Below are 17,627 nucleotides of genomic sequence, written 5' to 3' on the forward strand. Positions count from 1 at the left end.
AAAATAAAGTAAACTAAATATTAAAAAATCTAAACATACTGGTTTATTGTTCTTCATAAGTGAAGCTGCTCTTGATTTGGTGCAGCAGAGAACTTTTACATCAACAAGGGGTTGCTGCAATTCTCATATTTTAAAGGAGAGATTCAGACATTAAATTTATCCAGGTTGATAATTCACACTTTTTTGAAAAGCACTCTGTGAGTTCATGACAGTGCAAAGTGTACTGTAAACTCTCAGTTAACCGCCACCCATGGGGATTGGTAGATACCGGATAACTGTAGTTTCCGGTTGCTTGAGAGTTACTATTAAAAAATAGGCCTGACTAATCCTGTGCCCTGTACTACTTGTTCTCAGGTTGGGGAGAGAGGGAATTAATTCCTACCTTCCTTTTTAAAACTCTAATAAAAATGTAAGGTATGTTTCTATGGGGGTAGGGTGCTACACAGGAAAATTGTACTGTATTTCTTCGACTTTTTTTTTGCCGGATGCTTGAGAGTGCTGGTTGCTGAAAGTTTACTGTAATATGCTGTGTTTTCTGTGTCCAAATTTCCAAAAACAGCTACACGTTCATTGCATTTGGTTGCATGCTGAAAAGCGGTATTTCAGTGCAGATTAAAGCCATACAGTACCGGCATGTTTATGAAACCATGAACATTCAAGTAATGATTTAGCATCATGCCAAATATATATGTATAAAAAAATAATTTTCCATTAAAAACAGTAATGTCACATGCAGATTTGCTGTAGTTGGTTAATATACTAATAAAATGCAGGTGTAATCTTTTGCAAATAGTTTCTTTTCCGATCTGCAGCGTCACCAGTCACCATGTTTCAAAGCTAACTAAAAAAAAATTTTGACTAGTTAAATGAAATGCAAAGTAAGGTGGTGCAGAAAGGGTTAATACGTGCTGAAGTGTCAGAAGGCTTGGAACGCCGACGCCAACATCTGCTCAGAGACTAAAATTAAGTTGCATAGACAAAAGTCTCTGACACCTGAAATGAATAAATGTCTTTCAGTTTTTGGTGGCAAGGGAATAGTTTCTCAGTGACTGCAAAAGACCCACTTAATCTGTTGTGTTCTTATTGTGCAGTGTTTTTTTTTTTTTCTGTAATGCAGCTCCTCTGGCAAATCTGCAACTGTGGAACTGCCAAAGAATGTAAAAAAAAGACTGGTGAGGAAGAAGTAGTCGTGTCATATATGTAACAGCTGCTGCCTTGTGCGATTTAGGAAGTGAACATAACTGTATTTTAAAGATCTGAAGTATTAATCCCGATTTACAACTAAAAGGCAGGTACGCCCGAGCTTGTGTAGGTACTTTTAGCAAAAGAACATGAATTTAAGGGGCAGTGTATTGCAGTAGAGGGTTATTTCCAAATTTATCACTAAATTCTAAGATTTTTTAAGAAGTCAGATCTTATTTTAATATATTACATCAGTGATCTGTTTTGAATGTATCCGGGGCTGTAATGATTATTTAGTCTGTGTATATACCATGTTTAAATATACAAAGCTAATTCACTGAAGAGCAAAATGATGTTTGTCTAAACAAGTAAGCATATAAATAATGCAGTTAAAGTGGTTGCCATTTTGTTTATTGAATGATATAATGTGAGCTCGCACAGACTTACATTGTATAAATTTCCTTCATACCAGGGTTGTTCTGCACAGTGCTGGAATAAAGTCTGATTGAAGTAAAGAATTGGCTGTATGAGCCTAAGATAACAGACTATACAAAGAGCTATAAATGTGACAAGTGTTACAAAGACTTGTTTGGCTTTCTGCCAGATTTTGTAGTTCCTTTTAATGTTGTCAGCTTCAGAGAACATGCAAAATGGGACGGGCTATCTCTTGACAGCTCAGTCAGCGATGACTGGAATGGATGAATGAATGGATTCTTAACTGCTCAGAGCTTTTATAGCACGTGCAGCAGCCTTTTCTGTACTGAGAGAGCTAGCCATAGGCAGGAAGAGAGGTTATCAGTGAGCTGCTTTAGAAAGCAGGCAGTCGTCTCACTCCTGATTTTGTTGTGATAAATAAGCATTGCTTATAACAAATGGACAATGCTGAATATGCAGCTAAATCTGAAATGCTGTTCTTTGTCTTCAGTTCATGATGGAGTAAAGTAGCTTACCAACGTTACAAGGAAACTGAGGAAAAAACAAAACAAGATCCTTCACTCAGCTCGTTCAGATTGCTGAATATGGTTCTATGGCTCTTCAGATGCTTTTAATAACCTCATCTACATCTGACACAAAGATGATGTAGCACAAAAGAGAGCAACCTGGACTGTTTTTCACTGTAGGAGTGCAAGCCTTGTTTGTTCAGTCATTTGTGCAGTAGGGTTGATTATTATTTATTTATTTTTTTAAGCAAAGAGCTGTCACCCGTTCTGGTTAACCAGACCCTGATTCATAATGCAAAACTATATCCTTCAGTGCCTGTAGCATGCATTCAATACAGCAAGATGAGTGTGGAATAAAGCTACTGTAACACGGAAGTAGAAACTCATCTCAGAAAAATAGAGTTTGCAGCCATTTTATGAATTTTCAAGCTGGGATTAATACTGATGCCCTTTTTATCTTAAGAGGAAACTATGATTTTGCTATAAATAATCAAGTTTTTTTTTCTTGGTGTTATTGTCAAACCTGTCTCCAGGTGCTGTCAGGTATTCTGACAATGGCTGTGTCTGTGGTGGACCCAAGAACCGCTGGTCTTCACTTATGGCATTAGTGGCAAACAGAAGTTGTCTTTTTCTTGTTCTGAAGGGGTGACAGGAGTGCAGTTTAAATAATGAATGAACTGCATAGCCTGGCACAGGCTTGCAGTAGGTATTTACAAGGTTGAAGCATTATTTTACAGTAACTGGAACATTGTTTAATGGAACTGTTGTAGACCTAGTTTAATGACACCTTTTCCAGTACCACACCCATAAATACATTAAAAAAAAATGGATGACTCCAGTATATTACGGAGGAGAGGACTGCAGGTAAGAATAACACTTGGAGTGCCAATGCACAAGCTGTTTAGGAGTTATGTATTGTTGTGTTAGCATATTCATTATAAAGATATAAAGTAATGTACATTTTGGTGGGAAGTGCCCTGACCTGACAAGATTTCCACTTTTGCAATATTTTTGTTTTTTGGCTCACTTAAAAATTCTTCATTTATTGATAGAACTGTTTGCAATGAGGTCTTACAAGTGCATGTGTACTTTCTTGTTTTTATTTTTATAATGCAGTGGTTTACAGCCACCCAACCCTGTCTGTTACTGTGTAAATAAAATTAAACAAATGGCATTCTTTGGTCATTTGGCATGAAAACTCAAATTCTAGGTTCACTGAATTCAGCAAAATAACGGATCTGTCATTGTATGCTTAAACGTCTGGGTGGAGCTCTAGAAATTATATATATATATATATATATATATATATATATATATGAGAAAAAAATAAATTTCCTTGTTTCTGAATTCTCCACATGGCTCAGAATTCATAGTTATCGCCCTGTCGTGCTGTAACCGGTATGAGAGAAGTTGACTATGGCAACACTAAAGCCTTACAGTGATATTAACTACTTGATTTCAAAATCCAATGGAGAGTTTTATTTGTATGGGATGGCTTTCTAAGAATGATAGCGTGCATGACTATATTGCAAGAGTCATCAGGTCTGACATAAGACCATTCACAGCTGCTTGACCTGTATTAAACGCCTGCACTGTTTAATTAGTGATGCTGGCATGCCTAGAAAATTGACTTTATTTCAAAGTTATCCTTTGGTTGGCTGTGAAATCATTGAACTAAGTTTTGTGCATACTGGGTCAGCATGACACGTTTAGCGGGTACCAGTTGCTTTTATTCCCTTTATCTGGAGACAAAGTGTGTAGTGATGAGCACTTCTGTCTTTTGTCTGTGTTAAAGGTGGGTCCATAGAGTAAGTCCTTAGTGCCCCCAAAGGGTCTGACTAAACCAAATGCTACTTTAACCTTCCTTGTGGATTATCCAGCCTTCCCTGAAAATGATCCTAAGGACCTACTACATCCATACTGTTAACATCTACTAGTAAGTAAATCCTTGTCCCTAGCTGGGCTGTGTTTCAGAAGTGGTTTTGCTATTTTTTTTTCCACGAAGATCCAATCCAAGGACAACACTGGCTGGCCAGGACACGGTCTATTTATCTTATTGATTGTATGGTGACCATTTATAAGGCTTCTTGGATATAATACACTACCTTCACTGCAGTGGTATCTCTATAAGCAACATTTAGGAGATAGGTCTGAATACTTCCCATGGAAAAAAGTTATTCTTTGTAAATTGCCCTTGAAGGTTAGATGTCCTGGGTGACCAAACAGCACAAGAATGAGGTTATGGGTACAGTGGCTTTTGCCATAAGAAATTATCAGTGGCCAGAATAGGATAACCTTTCACTGGGCCAAAGGAAAGAGAGGGTACAGTATTCTGCACACTTTCAGCTGTCATTTATTTTAAAGGATATCCCTGATTTGAAATTTTTTTTTTTTTTTTTTTTTTTTTTTTTTTAGAGAAAGGCTGCAGGGTTGCACTCAACAGGTAATGAAAATCATTATAGTGGCAGATGTCTTTAGTTTAGAAAATATCCATTAATTTGTGCTTCTTTATTCTGTCCCCTCACAAGGGTCTGTAGGAAACAGAAAAGTATGTGTGTTCTTTAAGCCAGTTGGGGTTACACCAGGAGAACATGTCGTTGACTGTTTTAGTGAGGAAAAGCTGCAGTCTCTCCGACTAGATCATATGCTTAACCAAGTACATACCAAAGGAGACATTATTGTGTTATGGGCCTGATGAGAAATGGGTAAAGAGGGATGATATTTTTATGTCCATGATTATGTTTGGCTTTTACAGCTATATTTCTCGTTTTTCCTCTGTTCTTTATGTTGGGATAATGTAGGAGAGGGTAGGCTGGTTTTACCTCGGAGATTTATGTGCATACCCTCTAATGTACATGTGCACAGACTTTGTGTAAAACTACAATATTTAGGAAAATGTAAGCTCCATCTGAAGTATATGATCAGTCATTACACTTGTCCCACTTTAAAACTGGATTGTGTCTTGGGACTGCTGTGCACATGTACATGCTCGAAGAGATGATTAGTTGCAGGTGCTGTTAAATGCCCCACCCTTTCTACTGAAGACAAAAGGTTAGCAGATAAGTATGTGTGGTGCTGCTGAAAGGATTGCTGTGTATTCCCCCTTTCTTAATGTTATGACCCTGGAAGGAGTTGTACAGAGTAAGGGGATGCCAAAAATGCTTGTACCCGCCACTTAGTAGAAGGTCAGAAGGGTGTGTAACAACCAGAGACCTGGTTGCATTGTTGTAATGTGTGGGTAGAAGAGGGAAATGCATTGTGCATATGTTTTAATTGTTTTCTTATTAAAAGGATAGAGTCCCCTAGATTTGGTTACCAGCTCTCTGACATGATATAGGAGCATTGGTCTGGTGAGCTAACTTGCTTTGCGTCATACAGTATGTAAGTGGTTGTTATAGGATTATTTCAGTTAGTAAAATGTCATTTACAACCTGTGTACTTGGTCATTTTACTGTACTGCCTTCCTTGCAGACATTGAAGGTAGCTGTCCTAACTGCTAATTGAGGGCCAGCAAAAGGACAGCAGACAGTCCGAAAAAGGATAGTTGCACTGTGGCCAGAATAAATAATGAGGAGAAAAACAAAACTGATAAATAGATGATAACATCTCTTTCTCAAACTGACCACTTTTTCTGGCCTTGCAGATGTTGGAAAGGCTATACTAAACAAAAAGAGTAAGCTTTCTAAGGAATATATTATGAAAGATGAGCAAAGCAGTAAGTAGAGGCATTGAGCTTGTTCTAATTAAGATTCGATTAAACTCTACTTTAGGTAACCCCGGAAAAAACAAACAAAAAAAAAAAACTGCTGGGGAACTGGTGAGTAACCACCAAGAAAGAAATTAAGGCAAACGCACACAGATTCTCACTTTCTGTTATACATGTAAGAAAAACAAGAGTACCTATATAATAAACAAGAGTACCTATATAATAAACAAGAGTACCTATATAATAAACAAGAGTACCTATATAATAAAGTGGCACTGTGTTTGGTAAAATCTGTTTTCTCTTTACAGATTTTCTGTTGACACATTTGATATTTTAGTCTCACTGCTGCTAACAAAACACTTCACTGGCATTCTTAACAAATAAAAGTTTCTTAAAATAAACAAACTCAACTGTCCTTGAAAATACATTCTGCAAAATCCTTTTTTGTAAAGGTATGTAGCAGAAAGGGAAGAAAAAGTAATTTGAATGGCCAGTAGAGAAAGTGTATGCATTATAGTTGTGTGATAATACACATATTTAGGCATGAGTTCAGTAAGCTAACACTTTAGAGCATCATCAGTGGGGGAATAGTTCAAGGTCTAATAGGCAGTTTTAAAAATATGCAACTTTGAAAAAAAATGTTGCATTGCATGTGGGAAAGAAAGTTGTTTTTTTTTCATCAGAACACTCAGAAATCGTAGTTGTGAGTAACGCACATAATTATTTGGTGATATTTCTAATTGTGGGAAAGCACTTTTTAAAAAAAAAATGTAAAGATGCTAAGTGATTCAAAAGTGAGATTTTATTGCTGAACAAAAAAGTCCCTTGTTTTCTGATGGAAAATGCTGTTTGCTTTGAAAAGATACTTGTAACTGATGTTTTGATGCTCATTATAACAAAATGCTGACCACAGCTAGATGACAATTTTGACACTTACTTGCTTTTACTTCCTAAACAATATGTGGTACTTGCCAACTAGAGTGATTGTAAAATATGTAGTGTATGGGGCCTTGTACGTTACTCCCAAGACACTGAGCTCCTCACCTTTTGTTTGTGAATTAGATTAGTCTGCGGTTGACAAAATTAAACTGTAAGGTTTTCTTTCCTGTCCATCAGTCACAATTGTAATTTGCTCAATCAGTCACATGTCAGTATATGGCACTTTGACTATCACAAAGTGGTATATCACAACATTGCTGGTTGTGCAGTGTTTCATGCGTATACTTAAGTTTCTGAGGATGGGTGGCTAGGTTTGATATTAATGCCTGCTAACTATGGAACTATTTGTGGTAGTGTTTGTGCTACATCAAAAACTGTATACTCTCATTTTCACTTTAGCATTACATGCTGTAAACTATTTTCATAAAATGTGCTGGAATACCTTTACTTGCGTCTTTATAGGATCTTTGTTCAGATAAACCAAAGGCCTCAAGAAAGTGAAAGCAATTCTTTACCCATAGGCTTCAGTTTGCGGAAGAGTGCCGGACGCATGGGGGGGGGGGGGGCACTGTAAATAAAGTCATGAACTGCGCCCCCAGCTCCTGGCTCAGATTTTCTTAAATAAACAAAGCTGTGCCAAAGAAAAGTGAAAACGGACATCAGAAAAAGAGAAAGTGTGTGTGTTTGTGTTTGTGTGTGTGTGTGTGTGTCCAGCTGTCTGCGAGTGTCTGTGAGTGCATGTATGTTACTATACGTGAGTGCATGTGTGTTACTATAAGTGAGTGCATGTGTATACGCTGGTATGTGGGTGTATGCGAGTTTTTGCGAGTGCGTACATACAAGTGTACTAGTATGCATATATGACTGTACATGATTACATGTGTATATGCGAGTGTGCGTGTGTGCTAGTGTACGAGTGTGCACTAGTACACATATACAAGTGTGTGATTTGCTTATATTGTTAAACACAGAGTAGTGACATTTCTATTTACATTTGTACACAAACAGCAGTTAGATTTATACATTCTAAGATTTTACAGAGGTGGAAGTTACTAAAGAGAAAGCCCACGTGCAGCTTAGAGGATTGTACAGACAGCAGTTATGTATAAAACTTGTTTTGTCATTTCATTGAGAGGTTGAGAGCATGCATTTGGAGAGCATCGTACGGTGAACATAAAGTCTTAACCTTGAGATGAGCATGTGCAGGACCAGGATTAGTTAAGATGTTTAACAGTGGTTTAAAACTATTGAGTTTGTTGGAGAGTATTGTTTGTGTGGGGATACTATTCCCCGAGTTTAGTAACATACTGAGAGTAGAGTGAGTCTCCTCAACATTATTTGACTAATGTGTGAGTAGTAAGAATTTGTTACTAGAACAGAGGTTCCTTGCTGGACAGTAGGGCAGTAATAAGTTTTGTAGCGCTGGGCATTTTTCTGGATGCTGAATGAGTTTGTTGTAGTTAGTTGTGAATATGTTATGTGGTGCAGTTCAGTCCAGTTTAATTGCATTAAGCTATGAAAACGTTGGGTCCTATGAAGGAGATTGGTGGCAAATTTAGCTATTTTATTGTAGCAGGAAACATTTCTGTGCAATTTCATCCTATCAGGAAACCAGCTCTTTTTTATTATGAAGCAGCACCTTCAAGTAATTATAATATACCAGTGCATGGGAGGTGTGGTGGTTTTGACCACAAAGAAACATCATTTTGCAGTATTTAATGCTGCGCAGGCAACACACTTTTATCTGAGTAAGTAATTGTCAATAAATATTTTGTTATATCTCAAAGATTATTACTCATAATAATTCTTAGCTAGTAGAAGTTACTCACATGGTTTGTTTTCTTTTATATAAATATATTCTTGTCTCTGTCTTAAGTGATAATTCAGTAAAGGTGTTTGCCACCACAGCAGGCTGGTAATTTGCCTCAGATTCAGGTGAAAGACTCTGCTGTGGCTAAGCTGGTTCCACAGACCACTTTCCCTTTTCCCTAGATGCATCTGTGTGGCAAATCCAGCCACTATGCATTGGAGGTTAGCAATGTCCACTGCAGCTAATGATCTACCTTTAGTAGGCAAGGGAGAACCTCTTTTGTTGGTGTTGCAAGAAGGGGCAGGGAAAGTGCTCCTGCTTAACCAGAATGTTGTGCCCATCCCCGAGGAAGTTATAGCTGCCATTAAAAATGTGTTTGCCTTAATTTTCCTGTCAAAAAGATGTAGAAAACTAAACTTACAGCTTCCCCTGCTCCAGTTTCACTGGACAGGAGTAGTTCATGAAGTACAGCTCAGGGTCTTGTACAGCATATTGACCTTTCTTATCAGGTAGTTTCTGGTAAAAGATAAAGTGATACCTCTTTTCCTGAAGAGATACAAGACATTAAGTCTAGAGAAGAATGTGATGGAACAGACAGTTCTTTTCCCTCAGAATTCTGATTCAGACTCCGTTGAGAGCATGTCACCTGATTCTCCGTATCAGTGATTCTCTTTCTCCAAGACTCTTTCCAGAATGTGCAGGTATATTCAGTGGGCGAACACTGAGGTTTCTCAATCCACCAGAAAATATTGTCATCTGTTTCAGAAGGAATCTCCAGAACCTTTATCAATTTCCCCAGTTCTGGCAGCTCTGAAGGAAGTGTGTGTCACTGCCTGCAGTGTTCCTGATACACCCAGCCTACTCCCCCTAAAAAGGCAAGTAGAGTTTTTAAAGTTCCTCTGTCTTTTTTTTTTTTATACAGTCTTCTCAAACATGACCCAGCAGCTATAGCTTTAATTAATCCAGATGCTGCCAAACAGTTGAACTCTAATTGTTTCCCTTTTGACAAGGATGTTAATTAAGTTTGGGGAAGAGTGTTTGCTTCTGCAACTTAAATTTTTTATAATTTAGAGTTGTCAGGCTCATATGTTAAAGTTTCTTGTGACTGTGAAAATACGAAGAATGTTTTATCTGCAGTTCCTCCCTGTGGGGATAATCTGCTGTGTGTGGTTTGGTTTCTTTGATTTTTCAGGTCATTAGTCATTTAAAGTGTGTTTATGACTGTAGGTAACTAGATCCAGTGAGGTTGTCACTAGTACTGTGTGGAGGAGGCTTCATTCTCAGAACCTCCCAGAGGATGTAAAATTATTTTTACATTCACCCACCTTGGATAGAGATTTTGGTCCCACTGCTGCAAAGGTTATCAGAAATGTGATTAGAGGGTTAAGCTGATATACAGGGAATCTCTCTGATTTTTTTTTTATTCCTCCCTTTCTAAATTTTCCAAAGGTTATTTTGCTCACTTGTCCAGTTGTGGCAAGAAACAAAACAAACAGTCTCAGCAATATGCTGGTAAGCAGACATTAAAAACAATGGCGGGGAGGTTCCCTAAAACAAAACAAGACCCCTCCCAGAACAAAGGCAGCCAAAAAAGTCAGAATGAGTATGTAAGAGGCCTTGTCTCACCTCCCGCCCTGGCAGTCTCTTATTCCTTCCAGAAAGTCAGATTCTCCATTTCTCTCTTTGGCAACAGGCTGTTTGACAAATGAGTTCTGAGATTGATTCAGTAGGAAGAGATCCCTCCTTTGCAGGGAATTATTTCACATCCCCAGACCAAACCCTTCTGATCCCTCCTGTCCTACAGCATGCGCTTTACTAGGAGAGGGGTAATAGAAATATTTCCTTTTTCCCCAGTGGGAAAAAGGTTTTCATTCAAGAATGTTTCTGATGCCAAAAAAAGAAAATGCCTGGAGATCAGTTATGGGCCTTTTTCTTTAAATCAGTTTGTGATAGTGCCCAAGTTCAAGATCCTTTCACAGCACAATCTCTTACCCCTTCTTTACCATTTAGGATTTTTTGGTAACCTTAGATTTAAAAGATGCTTATCACACTCCTATTCATTAAGGGTGCAGATGTTTCTTAAGGTTTTATGTATCTAGATCACATTATTTGTTCTCTGACCCTTTGGGCAATCCACTGCCCCAAGAGTGGTCACAAAGTGTCTAGCTCAAGTTATAGCACATTGCAGGCTATATGGTATCCACATATTTCCATTTTAAGATATCTTGCTTATCTTTGCAGATTATTTTTCAAAGTGTCAGGAATCTCTTTGAGAGATTTCATATGTAGACTGAGATTCGAAGAGAACCTTAGTACAAAGAGCTTTTCTTCCACAGGAAAATATATAGCTACATTTAGATCTGTTCCAAGGTATTTCCCCTGATCCCTCTGGTGTTACACACATGCACAAACTATGAACTGGGGGTTAGCAATGTCTTTTGCGACTTTTGGGGTTCGCTTAATGGGCAAGGGAGGGAATACCTTGGGATTCTGAGTCTTATGGCATTTATAATTGTCATGATACTTCTGGCAAGACTCCACATGAGAAAGATACAATCTTATCTGTACTCTCTTTGGTCCCAGCACCAACAACTGTTATCTTTTCAGATTCCAGTTCCGGAAGGTGTGAAAAGAGAAGTCACTTGGTGGAGACATCAAGTACCCTGAATCCAGGTCTCCCTTTCCCCTCCTGCTCCAAAACAGTCAGTTACCACAGTTACCTTGCACTTTGCTAGGGGGATAAAAGTGCAAGTTATCCGTGGCAAAAAACACAGACACAAGCACATAAATGTAGAGGAGAAGTTTGCCCTTATCAAGGCACTCCACTCTCTAAATCACCTTCGGTCCCCAGGGCCACTTCAAGTTGTTACAAAGAATACTACAGTGATGTGGTACATAAAAAAGCAAGGGAGAACCAGGTCTTACCCCCTTACAGACTAGACATGTTATCATAGGATATAGCTTTACAGCAGAAACCCACTCTATTACTTCCTACATTCTGTTAGAGCACAATTGTGTGGCAGACAAGCTGGGCAAGACAAAGGCAGACCTTCATGAATGGAAACTAGATTGAGGGTCTTCTAAGATCTGATCCACCTGTGGGAGTTCCTCAAGTAGGCATTTTTGACTTACCAATGAACAATCAGCTGGCAAAATTCTGCTCCAAGACTTCATGCAAAGAAGGCCTGGAAGACCGATGCCTTTTTCTTTCCTTGGACTAGAGTATTCCTGTATACTTTTCTACCCTTTCTGATAGTGAAGGTAATTCTGAAGACTCAAAGAATCCCCCAAGATCATTGTGGTTTCACTCTTCTGGCTCAGGCAACTGTGTTTATTCCTTTTGGAATCGGCCAGTGACAATTACCACAAGTTTCCTCGCAGACTGGATCTAACAAGAAGAGAGATGAAAGTGGTAATTGGGAACATATTTTTTGGATTGTAATGAGTTGTTAGACTTTAAAAATTCCCTTCAGATTACTCTATCAGAAATGCTGGGTGAGCAAATTGGTGTAACTAAGGAAATTATTTTTTTGATCTATGATACAGAATTGGAATTGCCTAGACACATTAAGGCCTTGCTGAGTTTAATTCTGGTGATTGCCAAAAAAGCATTTACTGGAAAATAGAAATCAGTGTCTAAACCAACTGTACTAGAAGTAGTAAATATAGTAACAGAGATAAAACAAATAGAATTGGGAGCTTTAGAAAAGGGTAGGAACAAAGTACATGGGAAAAAATAGGAATGGTGGGAACAATACATGCGGAATAATGTTTTGAAGGAGGAATGACCTTTAAGGGAAGGCAGGGGTTGAATGAGCTTTGTAGTGTTTGACTGACAATAACTGGTAAATGATAAATGATGTATAATGTTTGCAACTGAAAATATGTCAGTATGGTTTGTTTTCATTTATATAAATGTATGGTTGCCTATTTCATAAATGATAATTTAATAAAGACGTTTCTTGTTAAAAGAACGGGGACATTTTATACATCCCAACCCCAACCAACTTTGACTGTTTGGATCTTGGGGACTTGCTACCTTTTAGGCATCTGTTTACTGAGGATGTGCAGGAGGTACTTATGGGGGCAAGAGAGCCTTCTACTAGAAAATCATATATTAGCAAATAGAAAATATTTCTGCTTGGTGCCAAAAACATAACCTGAACCCATTCAGAGTAGCATTTCACTTGTTTTACAATATTTGTAAGAGTTTCTTTTCTATGTGTCTGCCTTACTCCTCTGTCAAGGTTCATTTGTTTGCCATTTGGATCCTCTTTTTTCAAGGTATTCCCATTTCAGCATATTTTTAAAGAGGATTGGCATAAGAGACCTCCAGGAAAACCAGTGGCTCCTCATTGAGGCACCAGTTGTGCGTTAGAGAAGCTAACATTTGCTCCATTTGAACCAGCTCATCTGGCTGACTTGAGGTTCTTAAGATGGAAAAGAGTTTTACTTCTTGCTCTGACCTCTGCAAGAAGAATATCTGAGGTGTATGCTCTTGGGGTAGGTCAACATTATTTTATTTTACACAGGACAGGGTTTCCTTAAGAACTAATCCTTCTTTTATGCTTAACTTATTACATCTGAGTGACACCTCCGGGTGCATTTGCAGTTACCGCCTACTGATGCTTCTAGGTGTCAAATATTGCTTGTTGTACAGGCACAGAGATTCCTGGATTTTATAAACACATACTCCCTGGACCAGATTGCATCCCTCATTGGTGTATTGACAACCGTACTAGATCTGGTACTTACTAATATGGGAGAGTAAAGCACAGCCCCTAGTGTAATTTCTTCTTTGGTAAGGTCAGACTACAAATGGTCTCCTTTGAAGTAAAAATAAAACATGGAACTCACGCTAATCCTAGATGATTCAGGAACTACTCTTAAGGCTAACCTCCTATTATTAAGGGATTACCTGGCAAAATTTCAAGCGCCCTTATCCCCCCCCCCCCCCCCGAGAACACTGTTGCCTTTACAGTGCTGTTCACAGAAGCTCTATACAACCATGTTAATAGCTGCATAAAGGCAGCTGTACCCACCATGAAGAAGTACAGAAATAATGCAATAAACAAGCCACCTTTGTGGAATCAAAACATCAATAAGCTGTATAACAGAGGGAAGAACATTGTGGCAAACATTAGGAGGTGGAGCACCAAGCAGGATAAAAGCATTCTCATTTAACTAAACAAACAACTCGGAGGACAAATAAAATCTACCAAAGCCAAGTTTGAGGTAAATTTGGCCTCTGAGGTCAAGGACAACCATAAAGCAGTCTTTGGCTATGTCCACAACCTCAAAGGCAGTACACAGTTGTCTGCAGAGCTTATTGTAAACAGAGCCACCTATACTGATCAAGAAGCTATAACAAACCTACTTGCCAACAAATTCAGCTCCAACTTTAGCCTCTCTCCCCATAATCCTTCCCTCAGGAAATACCATCAAATATAACCCCCCCACACACACACACTATCACTAAGGAACAGGTCCTCAGTGTTTTCTCTGAGGTCAAGAACACTGCATCATTGGGCCTAGAGAATATCCTAGAGTGCCTTCTAAACAGCATGAAACATGGCCTATCAGGCCCCCTAGAATTGCTATTTAAATGTAGCCTCCAAACAGGCTTTGTGCCTCATGAATGGAGAACAGCAGCAGTCATCCCTTTGCACAGAGGTGGGCCATCTACAGACCCTGATAACTACAGTGCCATATGTGTCCTAGTCTCGTATGCGTAGGCATGGAAATAATCAGTAGTGACATATGAAACCTCCAGACAGTGGACCCAACCCAGTTTGATCTCATCAAGAGCAAATCATGACAACTGAACCTGGTGGAGTTCTTTGAGAAGGTCACCAAGGCAACGGATGAGGGCAGAATGGTTCACACTTCTTACCTTTACCTGGTGAAGGCATTTGACAGAATACTGCACTCAGGCATTATTGACATACAAAGAGGTTAGGTACAAACCCTTGCATCACCTGGTTGATAGCCAAATGTCTCTCAGACAGGACTGAGGAAGTTAGAACTTTGGAGTCCACCTCAATAAATAGGCCAGTCACAGAGTCCCTTAGGGATTGGCCCTGGGACTTTTTGGCATTTACTTCTATGAAAGTCAGAGCCAATGTCAGTGGCCTCTGGCTGACAAAATTTGCAGATGATTGCAAATTAGAAGCTGTCATTGAATCCCCCACCGACACAAATGTTCTCCAAGAAGAGTTGACACAGACAAACAACTGGTGTCAGAGCCATGAACTAAAACTAAATGCCAAGAAATGTGCAATAGTATCCTTTGGGAAGTCATCCACCCCTGATTAACTATCACATTGACACAACACACCCTTAAGAGCTGAACAAGTAGTCAGGGACTTGAGAACACACAGACAGTAATCTAGCCTTTGACCATCACATGTCTATAGTAGTGAGGAAATCATTGTGTGTTCTGCAACTTATAAACAAAGGTATAGCATCTAGGTCCAAGGAAGTCATGATTCCATTGTATTCATCATTTATCAGACTTATCATGAAGTACAGTGTCCCATTTGGTTTGTACCTAATCAGGCATATCCAATAATAGGAATGTCCACAGAAGTTCCTCACTAAAAGAATACAGGGCATTAAGTAATATGTCCTGTGCAGACTGCATCAAGACATGCATGTATCCTATAGACTACGCCTTCTGTGGAACAGGCTTCCCATCCATATGAAGCAGAGTTCCTCCCTAACCCAATTCAAGTGTAATTTGGACTATTGAATGGGGAACAGGAAGTTCATCCCTGGTTTGGCACCTGTGTCTCTAATGGACACAGCCTGTAAATGTTTCCTCTCCCAGGCCCCTGCTTGTAAATGAACCCAATTCAAGTGTAATTTGGACTGTTTGATGGAGAACAGGAAATTCTTCCCTGGTTTGGCACCTATTTCTCTGATGGACACAGGCAATCTGTAAATGGTTCATTTCCCAGGCCCCTGCTTGTAAATGTTGCATTCCTCCAAGCCCCTACTTACACTTATCAAGGGTACCAGAACTTGTCAGAGATTTGGGATGCATGGCCAGACTTAAAAAGGCCCTTGTGGTCGTTAGTCTAGTAAACACCTGTAAACCTGTTAATATTTGCATCAGTAATTCCAAAACCATGCTATGTACAAGGTTTTAAACAATTTCATCTTGAAGCTTACACAATGGTAAACTCAACTACATTAATATTTGACCTCTGCCTAGTGCAGGTAAATAGATATTAACTGTTTTTATGATATTAATTTACATAGATGACACATTAATTTACATAGACATTTTCACATTTTCCTAAATATCTCAAGTAACACAGACAGAACTCCTTAGCTTCATATGAAAGGTCTCAGCTAAATTAATAAAATACTGTGGACAGTATGTGTGCAACTTGAGTGGTTGCTGAGATATTGCTAAGTTTACAAAATGTTACAAACATAATAGGTACTGTACAAACTAAACAACTACTTCAAAAAAAGCCTCCAATGATGAAACAAACAAAATAAAACATGAAAATCACCAAAATGGAAAATAAAATAAGGACTACCACTGGAAAAAGTAAAAACAGCTTTAATCACCAAAGGTTAAGTGCTTTTGACCTTGTGTAAAGGCCTTCCTCAGAACAAATAATTTTCATCCAAATGAATAATTATATACCCCAACTAATTAAATATCAACCAGTCAGAAAAGTAATAATTCAATTAAGCATTCTTAAAAAATCCTTAAACATCTTTTTTTAAAAAAAGTAAACAAATTCCAATACTCAAACCATATCTAAACACAGAAAATATAATAATATTTAATTTGCATTTATCATAACAATATTTTCTGTATAAAACTGTTTTATAATTAGCACCAGAAATAAGACCAGGTGGATTGTATGCATTGAACAATACCTGCCACCTGTGTTCTCTATAATCTAACTCCACTACCCTGCCCCCATTAAAATTACCATGTACATTATCAATGACAGCAAAATAAAATTTAGTGTGACTTTCATTTAAAGAAGCATGTTTTGCCAATGCATTGTCAACATTCTTGATTTGATGACATATAAATGTTCGTACATCCTATTTCTTAATTGCCTCTTGTTTTTTTCTATATAGAATGCAGTACACATTGAACACTTTGCCAAATAAATCCCAAAAGTGGAACCACAGTTAGCCCAGGTACTTCCCAAATCCTATCACTTACACTAACCTCAAACAATGACCCTCGTTAATGTATCTACAAAAACTACAATCAAGACACTTGAAAGTACCCCTAGTTCTTCCATTTTCAACTTCTTCATGTCCTTTTTTCCAGTAATTCTTTGCCCTATTTTTAATAACATATGGTCCTGACCCCAAAATGGACTTCAATTCACTTTGGGCTTCTAAATCTTCCAGTTGTTAATAATACTTCTAATGGCCCCACTGTCAGAAGTAAACACTAAAGGCATACAGGTTGACTAATCTTTAGTGTCAGAGGTGCTGAAATGATGCACTATTTCTTTCTGCAAGAGTTATTTAGCAACTCTAGGATAACCTGAGTTTAAACCTATCGTGCAACTCATCTACAGATTTGTCCAAAAAGGCACAATAAGTGGTTAGTCTGTTTAGTCTAACCAACTGTGTCTTGATGATGATGTGTTTCATATAAGTTGAATGCATACTTGAATAATGCAACAAACTGTTACTAGCCACATTCTTGTAGCTAATAACAGTACCCAATTTAAGTGTCAACATGCTTAAACAGCTTCTAAATCCAAAAACGCAATACGTGAAGTATTGCAAACATAAGAAAAACTCAAAAAATCAGTACTACCATTCAGAGTTTGTATGAATGCATCCAGTTCACCTACATCCCCTTTCCAAATGAAAAACAAGTCATCAATAAAACAATAATAATGGCTAACTTTGTCGATGCCTTGTAATTTGGACAAAATCTCTGTTTCCCAATAGGTCATTACCAAGTTAGCATAATTTGGTGCCATCCTGGCCCCCATTGCTATGCCCTTTGTTTGCAAATAATACTCTCAAAAACAAAGAAATTATTTGTAAGAAT

The 17,627-nt window shown here is 38.2% G+C and overlaps 1 protein-coding gene across 4 annotated transcripts in view; it reads left to right on the top strand.

The window, feature by feature from the left end:
• The window catches only part of MAST2 (microtubule associated serine/threonine kinase 2), a 2,532,505-nt gene that overhangs the window by 530,874 nt on the left and 1,984,004 nt on the right, over positions 1-17,627 (top strand). Inside the window, exon 1 of one of the 4 annotated variants that reach the window (XM_044085940.1) lies at positions 1,909-2,987. The exons of the other annotated variants lie outside the window; for them this stretch is intronic. Within the exon in view, the coding sequence (XP_043941875.1) occupies positions 2,949-2,987 (39 nt within the window). The 5' untranslated portion in view covers positions 1,909-2,948. Of the gene's footprint in view, positions 1-1,908; positions 2,988-17,627 lie in introns of those variants that run through there. 4 annotated transcript variants of the gene reach the window in all.

The sequence above is a fragment of the Protopterus annectens genome, chromosome 10.part0, assembly GCF_019279795.1.
Source record: "Protopterus annectens isolate FY-2018-M chromosome 10.part0, PAN1.0, whole genome shotgun sequence".
Classification (NCBI taxonomy): domain Eukaryota; kingdom Metazoa; phylum Chordata; order Ceratodontiformes; family Protopteridae; genus Protopterus; species Protopterus annectens.